Source organism: Ruditapes philippinarum, unplaced genomic scaffold (assembly GCF_026571515.1).
Source record: "Ruditapes philippinarum isolate M1 unplaced genomic scaffold, ASM2657151v2 ctg686_1_1_1_1, whole genome shotgun sequence".
Taxonomy (NCBI): Eukaryota; Metazoa; Mollusca; class Bivalvia; order Venerida; family Veneridae; genus Ruditapes; species Ruditapes philippinarum.
In genome coordinates this window covers 119459-130229 of record NW_026854763.1, presented here as the reverse complement: position 1 = coordinate 130229, position 10771 = coordinate 119459, and the positions used below count along the sequence as shown (strand labels likewise).

At 32.3% G+C, this 10771-nt stretch overlaps 1 protein-coding gene across 1 annotated transcript; it reads left to right on the top strand.

The window, feature by feature from the left end:
• The first annotated feature begins 268 nt into the window (after positions 1-268).
• LOC132740956 (uncharacterized) lies at positions 269-6399 on the top strand. The gene is made up of 3 exons (XM_060729016.1): positions 269-775; positions 1283-1432; positions 5299-6399. The coding sequence occupies exons 1-3, from the start codon at positions 556-558 to the stop codon at positions 5502-5504; spliced, it is 576 nt and encodes a 191-aa protein (XP_060584999.1). The 5' UTR covers positions 269-555; the 3' UTR covers positions 5505-6399.
• Positions 6400-10771: the final 4372 nt, after the last annotated feature.

The window sequence follows — 10771 nt, the reverse complement described above, 5'->3', positions numbered from 1 at the left end:
ATTGTTTTTTCAAGAATTATTGTATTATTGGCTTTATTTGATCTGTGCTATTCGTAGACTAAATCGTATTTTTCTGCTAAAGCGTTATGTTCACACTCGAAAGGTATTATAAATTGTACACATACATTTGTTCGAAATTTAGAATTTTAATGATCGCAACCTCATCAGACAGTTTGTTGATTGTTTGTAGTTACTAATGTTTACATTGGTTACCACTCAGGTAACCCAACAGCTATATAAATCAAGATCCTGCATCTATCAGGCGTTAGTTACCCTTGTCAACTAATGAGCTAGGTGTAATAAAAGATAAATGCAATAAAAATTAATCGCACATTTGTTATAAAAAAGTGAAATCGAAGTCAGTTCGTATATCGATGTTAATATCTAAACTGTAAAAATTAAGTGAAAAAATACTGTATTTGAATTAATAATAAGATAAACTGCATTTGAGTTTTTTCTCGTTAACATTGTGGAAAGAAAGTGAAAGGATAAAATAAAAAAATACATATAAGCTTTCTCGATAAGTGCAGTGCGTCACCGTTTATTTTTGCAATCATGGGAGTTGTCGACGGTTTCAAGGGAGCAGGGTTGTTCGCTAAGATAGCCTTCGGTTTATTACTGGTGGCGACATTGTTCGCATGGATAGCTTACACGTGCACCGGGTGGGGAGAAGCAACGTCAGGCACAAATGAAGGCAGGCATTATGGGTTATGGAGAAGTTGTTCAGATGATAAGTACACTCCTACCTGTATACAACTTGATGGATGGGCCAATGGTAAGCCGGTGAATAAAATATTTCATGTGAATTTTTTTCTCCTCAAAATAGTCATTTTTGTACATTTCGACATCGTCAATCGATTGCTTTTTCTAAATCTTTTGTAACATAAGTTGCAGCAATTTAAGTTTCATGCATGTTTGAAATCAGTAGTCGTAGAATTAATCATCGATTGAATGAATTGTCAAGGTTACTTTTTTATAGTGCTTACTTTCAAATTCAGAAACAGCCTGACTATTAAATTTCATATTTTGTTTTAGGATTTTAGCCCTCAGAATTGTCGCCCTTAGTGTTTTTTTTTTTTTTTTTTTTTTTTTTTTTTTTCCCTTCTTTTTTAATTATCGATACTACAGTATTTAAAATGATGGGCATCAAATTAACGTTTAAATTGAGTAGAATGTAGCGATCGTGCAATGCTTCATTGAAATCTTATCCGAATTAAAGATGTAGGAAAAACATATTTTTTCGTCTATAGACTGTATTTTAATTATTTTTGCTTGGTTTCAGATTGGTATGCAACCTGCCAGGCATTCGTAACGTTCGGATTTTTTGGTATAAATGTGGGTCTATTTTTGCTGATCCTGTACATGTTTGTTCCAAGTTGCCTAAAGAATGGAGAGATTGGCATGGCAGCCGCAATTGTTTGCATAGTAACAGGTTTGTGGGTTTTTTCCGTTTTATTGTTGTTGGTGGTGGTTTTTTTTACTTATTTTTTTCTAATTTCTTTCGGTGAACTTACACAAGTCTTTCAAGGGTCAACTAAGGTTCAAAGCCCGGCTGCCGAAACACGTTTTGTACGTGACTGTGGTGTTTTATTAAATTTATGACTATATATTATGTTGTATCAATTTTTAAAAAGATTTATGTCTTGTGTTTAGTGTTGTAAGTACAATGTAATGCAGACTTTCACATGACAAAAAGTAATAAAGCTGCTCTGAGGAGTTTTTCATCTTTCTTTTGTCAAGTATGCAATCAGTATAACCATGTAGCGGTCGCCTAGTGGTTAAGGTGTCTGCCTCTTAACCCGGGCCGTGGATCATGAGTTCGAGCCCTAATCGGATCACGACCATGTTTCTTCATATGGCACCGGTACTGGTTGTTTCCAGGAAGCGGATTCGAAAGTGATTACCATAAGTTGCAAGAACTTGTTTTGCAACCGAGCTTAAATAATTATGTTTGAACCAAGAAGCCAGTAACAAAGCACACCGATATAATCGCAATTTCAATAAATTCAGTTTAATCATTAACCATTTATTTAACGTACAATAAACTAAATAAATGTAGTAAGTGGTAAAAAAGTCAACAATAAATCACACTATTATGATTAAATATACGAATAAAAGTATTTTATAGACCTGCTAGTTTGATATTTATATTATACTATATTTTGCTTTGATACGACCAAGAAGTTATAATTTAATTTGTTTGTTAATATCTTCTCCAATTAGGACAGATAATCGGAAATGTTGTTAAAAGGAATCCACTGAGGTTTTTTTTTTTTGGCATGACGAGACTGATTTTTTTTCAGAGATTTGAGTGCTCTTAATGTATGCCGAGACCATTAATTTGTGTGCAAATTTCAAGATTATTCTCTCAACCAGTTTATCCAAAATATTTGTTTCTATTGTGCAAAATGACACATAAATAAAAAGAGTTACAACGATTTTCACTCAAATTGGGCTAGAAATAGCACAAAAAACGATATTCAATTTTAATTCTGAGTATATTTCTTCAGTAGACTTTGCAGATTTTTCTATTTTAAATGCTTCGCTTCATCATTGTAAGGATTTCAAATTTTTATCTTTTAAGACTTTTTGACATCAGTGGAGCTTCTTTAAACTAAGTGTACAATTTCATATGTTCTCAATTCAAATAAAAAAGATTAAACTTTTTAAGATGAATAAGTAAAACAGTACAAAAAGTGATAAAGTGTAATGCAAATTTATTGTTTATAAGAGACGATCTCTGTACAAAGAGCACGTATTTGTTTTTTGTTTTTTAAAATGGCCGCTATATCCAGGTTTATCTCTTCAATGTACTAATTGTGAATGCGTCTCAAGTCCGTAGTTTTTCTACATTGTAATATTTTAATCGTTTGCGTGCATAGTACAAACACATTTTGAAAGAAGAAAAAAAACACTGTTGTATTATTGTAAACTTTACGTTTTACGATGTAAATCTTCCCCGCTGATTTAGTTTTTCACAATATCGCCCTTGTAAACGATCATTGTAAATTAACGATTACTTTGTACATACAATTCACTCTCAATAATTTATTCACCTTCTTGTGATAAAATTCTAATTTATGAACGTTTAATTGCACATTAAATGGATATAATTTGAGTCTGAACAACATGACTTTACATGAACCTATCAACATAAATATCGCTGTATTTGTATTTAAACTTCATGTTAAAACGACTCTTAGATCTGAAACTAAAACAAATGCAACCGAAAGTTTAAAAAAAAAATCATCAGCATTACGCGGCCAATTTTTCTTGTTTCTATTTTGAATCTAGGCGTTCAGTTTTTACATAGTTAAAAATTAAAATTATAATAATGAAATGAGGTGAAAGATAAAAGGTCTTGAAAAATAATGTACATGCATAGTCAGTTAGTCAAATATTTGACCATTTGCCGACAGTCGCTGTCTGAATTACTTACCACTTATTTTGCGATGATTTAATAAATAAACTTTAAAGGAATTATGTTTATCTGACCTGTAAAGCACTCTGAAAGCGTTCATGAAAAGTTTGTCAAGCAGTGATTGATTTTAATACTATAAATACAGGTAGCTTGGTTATTTCGATTCACAGAAAAATCTGAACTGACAAATCTTCAAGTAAAATAGATTGATGTTCACAAATGTTAAATTAAATGTTATTATAAATTGAAATCGACTGGGAGTAAACACATTATTCATGGATATCATATCTCCGATAGAAAGCGGGGTGACCTTTAACCTTTACCTGCTGGAATTAGTCCCCTAACGGTTTACCGGTGGGGACTTTAGGTTAACCCTCCGTCCGTCTGTTCGTCAGTCCGTCCGTCCGTCTGTCCGTCCGCCAGTCCGTCCGTCCACAAAACTGGATCCCGCGATAACGCAAAAAGTACTGAAAATATTTTAATGAAACTTGATATATGGATAGATGGCAGTATGGAGATTATGCACGGCATTTTTTTTCTTCCTATGTTGAAAATTCTGGTTGCTATGGCAACAAATAGACTGAAAATATGGCAAATTTTACACATGGCCTGGATCCCGCGATAACACAAAGAGTACTGAAAATATTTTTATGAAACTTGATATATGGATAGATGGCATTATGGAGATTATGAACGTCTTTTTCTTTTTTCCCTATGCTGAAAATTGTGGTTGCTATGGCAACAAATAGACTGAAAATTTGGCAAATTTTACACATAACCTGGATCCAGTGATAACGCAAGAAGTATTGAAAATATTTTTATGAAACTTGACATATGGGTAGATGGCAGTATGGAAATTATGAACATCCTTTTCTTATCTTCCTATGTTGAAAATTCTGGTTGCTATGGCAACAAATAGACTGAATTTCAAGATATCTGATTCTAGTTTTTAAGTTTCTTCACTATATGTTCTTTATTTCTTAAGGTATTTTCTTCAAACTTTAAATATAAGTTGCTAGTCATCAACCACATCATATGTGACAAGGTTTACAACTCTAGGACAAAATTTATCAGAATTACCTCCCTTGAACTTAAAATTTTCATGAAAAAATATTGTTTTTTTTAATAACTTCTTTTTTTCTGAATGTATCTACTTCAAACTTCATATAAATGTTTCTTATTATCACTCAACATTTGTGAGAAAGTTCAATACTCTAGCAAGACTATTTCCAGAATTATGCCCCTTTTGAACTTTTTTTTTGAGAAATTGTTAATTTTTACTCCAACTTCTTCAATCATGATAGGATTTTCTTCAAACTCCCACATAATAATAATAATAATGACAAGGTTTATAAATCTAGCATCCATATTTCCAGAATAATCTCCTCCTTAAACTTTTATTTTTTCCTATTTGTTCTTTTAACTTTCATTTACTTCAAATTCAAAATAAACATTCATTATTCATACCTTCATTACTAATTGTTCTTTGTTACACTCACATCATGTATGACATCTTGCATCTTTATTTCAAGAGTTATCTCTTTTTTAAAAATTTTGCTTTTAAAAATGTTATATTTTGATAACAGGGATGTTTAAAAAATAACTTTAGAGTGTCCTTCAATCCGTCTGTCTGTCTGTACATAAAAACTGTTTCCTGTGATCACTTTTAAAGAACTTTTTCAACAAATTTACTTAAAATAGAAACATAAGTGAATGGCCAAAGGCCCTTCAGAATGTTGCTGGGGTTCTAACAGGTAGGGGACTTATGGATTGCTTGCAATACTATGATAATTGCTTGTTAGCCTTTGACACCGACATAGAACACAAAATGCGTGCAATCTTATTTTTTATTTATTTCTTTTTATTTTCCGTTTCAGGAGTACTGTATCTAATAGGAGTGATCGTGTATGGTGCCAAGTTTGATAAGGATTACATTGACCCTGGAAGCAATAATCCAACGTGGGGAGATTTTGAACTAGGTTATTGCTTTGGGTTATCCATCGTTGCACTCATTCTGGAAATTGTTGCAGGAGTTTTGATTTTCCTCGACTCAAAGAAAGGCGGTACCTCCCCGTCCGCATAATGACTACAACTTTTAGATTTATTTAAATTATTTAATACCGTGATATATTTATTACATCGAACATTTACCATATTTAGGTATTTGTTACAAATTTGTAATTACATTGTATTTCATCATTAAAGGCACTCCACTGAGGTCGAAAGCCTTGAAATATAAAATTTGAATTTCTTACATAGATCAACTGGGGCACTTTAAACAAAAACAAAACATATCCCCCCGCCAAAAAAAAATAAAAAAATCAACAGCTACAAATATACTTAGAAATAGATTGGAAATCGTATTTTTATGCTTTTCTTACCCCGATTTAAGTGAAGGCGTTGCAACGTTTTTCAAGATTGGAACATTTTTCACAATTATTATTATTAAGGTAAAACGGAGTGAGCGCAAAATTTTCACACAAGTTAGGGGTCCAGGCCTTCATCAAATGAAGCATTAATCTCGAAAAAAATCTAGTCTCGTCATGTCAAAAAAATCCCCAACAAACTCAGTGGAGTCCCTTTAAAAGCATACGTCTGATTGGATTAGATTTAGAATGATGCTCATCATTTATGATAAGAGCTACTGGTTTGATTTGCTGGAAGATATCTTAGTATAAAGTCGTCAATTTGCGATGTTTATTATCTTAGTCTACATGGTCTATGGTACCTGGTTTGATAAACTAAGCTGGCAGCAAGCGTAAATACGAGCGGTGATCAGAATTAAAGTACTAGTACATGTACGTAGACTTTTGTCGCACGCTTTTTACAAAATAATACGAGGACTTTGGTGAATAAAATACACAATATATTATATAGGAGTATTATATGTTATATGAATTTACAAAGATTTTTACATCATTCTGTTTTTGTTAATAAAGTGAAGAAGATCATGTATAAATACTTGGATATCTATGTAACTTATTGTACGTCTTATTTCTATGTACATGAATTATAAGTTATGAGCAAGTAAAAACAATACAACACGGGGGGAAATCATTTTAGGAACAATTGTTTCACTTTTTTAAAGTTTTACTATGGCAATCTTTGGGTAAAATACTTTTATAAATGGCAGATTTTTGTTAAATCTAGTAAATTCTTCCTGTATATGTCTAATTTTTCACCTTTCTGAAGATGGCCCATATTAGTATATTTCAGAGGTGGGGTAAATATAAATTGCTGTCAGTCAATAATTTTTAAGGAGCAATGCATGCAAACTATTATTTTCTTCAATGTATATCATAATTATTTCCTAAAATAATGCTGCGCAACTGGTTATCTGCTTTTGTAAAAGTCCTATACGACGTTTTTCCGTTGATACAACGTAGTATTAACGGAAACGTCTTATGTTATAGGACTACTTTTGTAACAGATTTTGAAATATTTAGAATTGGGTTTCTGGCCACACTGAACTTCAAAATTGCTCATTTTAGGTCCCCTGCTCCAAACATTGTAAATTGACAGATCTATAAGTGGAATCTGGACAAGTCCTGTCATGAAATTCAGCATGTTAAGAGTTAATGATATACATGTTTATATGTTCAAGACTTACGTACCTAGTATTATAGTTATGTTAAAGTTTCGCGGGTTTGTGAAAAGTGTTTGCAAAAAATCTTTGAAGCCTGATCGTTTGCCTACTTAAGAAAATCTGGAAGTTTTAATGTTATGTACATATTGACACATGTTCTTAATACTAAAAATAAACACTTATTATTTTATCAAGTGGTCAAGTTACTGACTTGCAGGAAAAAATGATGATATAAACGTTTTATAAGCGCACCTATTTCCCTTTTTTCTTTACTTTTACTTTTTAAATAATTTAAACAGAGAACTATTACAAAAATAACAATAAACAAACCTATGAAATAGTTTCATAATTTAAAGAAATGCAACACGTCCAATACATTCAATTATCCTTGAAAGAGAATTAACACAATTCAATATAATCTGAACAGATGTACAGATTTTCAGATAGACAGTTAAACAGTTTTGCCAATCACGACAAGTTGACACGCACTCCAAACGAATTTCTTTGATCACGTTCTTTTGAAAAGGAACATTTTCTAATTAATTATTTAACACATGTGATCAAAAGAATAAGATTTGCGACATTGGAACCATTTTTGGTCAAGTGGAATCGATTACAAGAGAACTAATTTAGGCAAACTACGGAAACGTTAAAGGGCCTCCATTTAGTGCGCACATGATGTGTAAGACGATCGAGTGATTTTGTTTAATTTGAATAGATGTTTTAAAACAAATCATTTCATTTCATTCACAAAGACTAGACCATTTTTTGTCACCCTTAGTCACTTTTCTCAAAACGCTTGAAGTTTTTTTTATCTAGGCGAATGTTTGTCAAAAAGACAAAAGTTACACAAAAGATGAAAAAATAACTTTTCGCCTAGGCAAAAAGTTCAACATATCTAAAAAAAGGTTCGGCAAAAGAAACGTTTATTTTAAATCTTTTAGAAGAAAATAAATTGATTTGTGTGAAAACGTCTAATAAAATCGACAAAAATATTTCAGTCAAGTTTTACCATTTATTTAATTTCGCCAATGTATACTAAAGTGCGCTTGAAACTTCAGTACAAATAAATAAAATAACGACGATTACTTTAGTTTTATGATTAGGACAAACTATGAAATTATTCAAGCATTTATGCGTCGGATTATTTCGTCGTCATATCTGACCACGTGTATGTATCCTTCTGAAAATGAAAATGATGATAATAATAATAATGACGATGACGACAACAGCAACATCAGCAGTAGCAACAACAACAGCAACAACAACAACAATAATAATAATAATGATGATGATGATGATGACATTAATGATAACATTTGAACTTTCTTCAACAACATTAACATTGGTAATGACCCTCTGTGCATACGGCACATAAGTAAAACCGCCGACTTTCGTTAGCCAACTAATGTCGCATTTTGGGAATTCGAACTTTTGAATTAAAAATGTTTCGAAGTCCTTGAACAGTGGGAAAACACCTAAAACATGCCAGTTTTACAAATACAGTAATTTTACATTTAAATGTGTACTTTCATCATACTTGAGTGAGTTTTGGTGGGGATATTTAGCACTCATTAACAGCATAAACGGTATGTTGTATTACAAGTAGTTTATTGTACATGTATAAAAACCTCTGTGAAAGTTTGTATTAAAATCGCTAAAAACAGAATCGTGATTCTGGATTTTTGTTTCTTCAAATAAAATCTTTAAAAAGAAATCATCATGATACCTTAAGACCAATGGATAAGAATTGATCCATAGATCCCGTGAACATTTCATTCCGTGAGTACTGTACCATTTGGTTGCCGACAAAATATCTAGTACCGCAGCACCGCTTTTGAAATGTCAACTGATTATTCACCTTGTGATACTTCTTTGTGGACCCCACCTAACAATATAGGTTATGTTAATATTTGGAGAGAATAAGGTTCCATACTTAACATATTTAAGAGTGAATTTTGATGTTATTTAATCCATATAAAGGTACTTGGAAGTGTACTTGAAACTGTAGAAAAAGGCGATGATCACATTGATTTATTATAGTAACTGACCTAGGTTAGGTTTATTACTGTTTAATTATGTTTTATATAAAGTGAAAGACTTTCTAAAAACGTAGGCTGATGATATATACATGTATATACATGAATACATGTACGTATGCTTATTTTACGTTTTATATACGTTTTATATTCGTATTATTATTATATGTGTCATCTAAGAAAAGAAATAAACTGAATAAAATTAACTTTTAAATCACCGGAAAAAATCATCATCGGTGTCATTTACCACATTAAATTTGTTATCTATCTTTGAAATATGTTTTCGTCAATACAACTATCTCAAAAAATTGTCATTTATTGTCCGGTCCCAGAGGAGCTTTTTTTTATAACGGTTTTATACATTTCAAGTCACTTTGTCAAAAATGTTATGCAAACGGATGAAATAGAAATATCCACTTGACTTATGCAGCTTTTTGGATGATATATTTAAAAGTTATATCCTGTAAAAAATATGAATGTATAACAGTTTTGGTATTTTCAAAATAAAGCATTTATCAACTGTCCTTATTGTTTCTTGTCTCTGTTTCGGATGCACTTCCGCCATTGACGTCGTAAAGTTACGCGCCATTTGTTTGTAAGATGACGTCAATGTTTTTGGCGGAAAATTACAAGAAGAGAACAACATTCACTATGGGTTTTTATTTCGAAGAAAGCTCTTCCAGCTTGTAGAATCTATAACAAATTGGCATTAGGACTTTTGTCTATTTCAACTTTGTTTGCATGGATAGCATACACATGTACTGGTTGGGGCGAGGCGGTAGATGGACCCAAAGCGGGAACGCATGGGCTATGGCGTATTTGCACAGACAACAAACATTTTCCTGGGTGCGTTGCCACGGACGGATGGGCAAACGGTGAGTGTTTTGGGTTGAATCAAGTAAGGGGTCTATGTAGAAAAAAACGGTGTTTCGGGGTGAAAGGTCACTACAGCAATAATGATTTTTGAATAATCATGCACCTGATTACTCAGGTGCTACCCTTTAGCATGCTAATAACAGTAACTTCCGGTCTATTTGTATATATACTGGTAACGCGCATCAATGCCAAGAGAAGTGTTCTCATATAGACTATGCGTGACAAATAAATCCGCGTCAGATAACAATTTTGATTTTTAACAAGAACTTTCTAATTTTAGAATTTAGGGAATCTATCTAAACTAACGGTGTTTTTTCTCGAAAAGCGGCATCTTTTTAATATTTTTAATATTCAAACAGATCTGTCTTGTTTAAATGTCTTTACTGACATGAATTAATTAATACATGTATTAACATTAGATGTACATATATTATGTCACGTGATACACGTGTTTCTAATTTCAGACTGGTATGCTGCAACTCAAGCACTTGTCGCCATTGGATTCTTTGGAATCAACGCAGCTCTAGTCCTCCAAATTTCGTACATGTTTAAACCCGGATGTTTGGGAAGCAGGGAAATTGCCGTATCCACTGTTCTCATTTGTTTCATCACAGGTAAAATCTAACTGAGTCTTTGATTTCCCGTCCTTTAATGATTTCCAGTGACCCCATGTATATAGACTAAACATTGTGGAACCTTATCTAAACCTTGTAATGCATGAGTTATCTGTATTCTCAACCCAAATCGCATCGTCGGGTCAATGTGGTTTTTTTTTTGTTTTCGCGCCAACGTAAAAGAGAGTATATCCAACTCTCAATGCGGAGGTCCTTCAATAGAGCTTGTACAGAC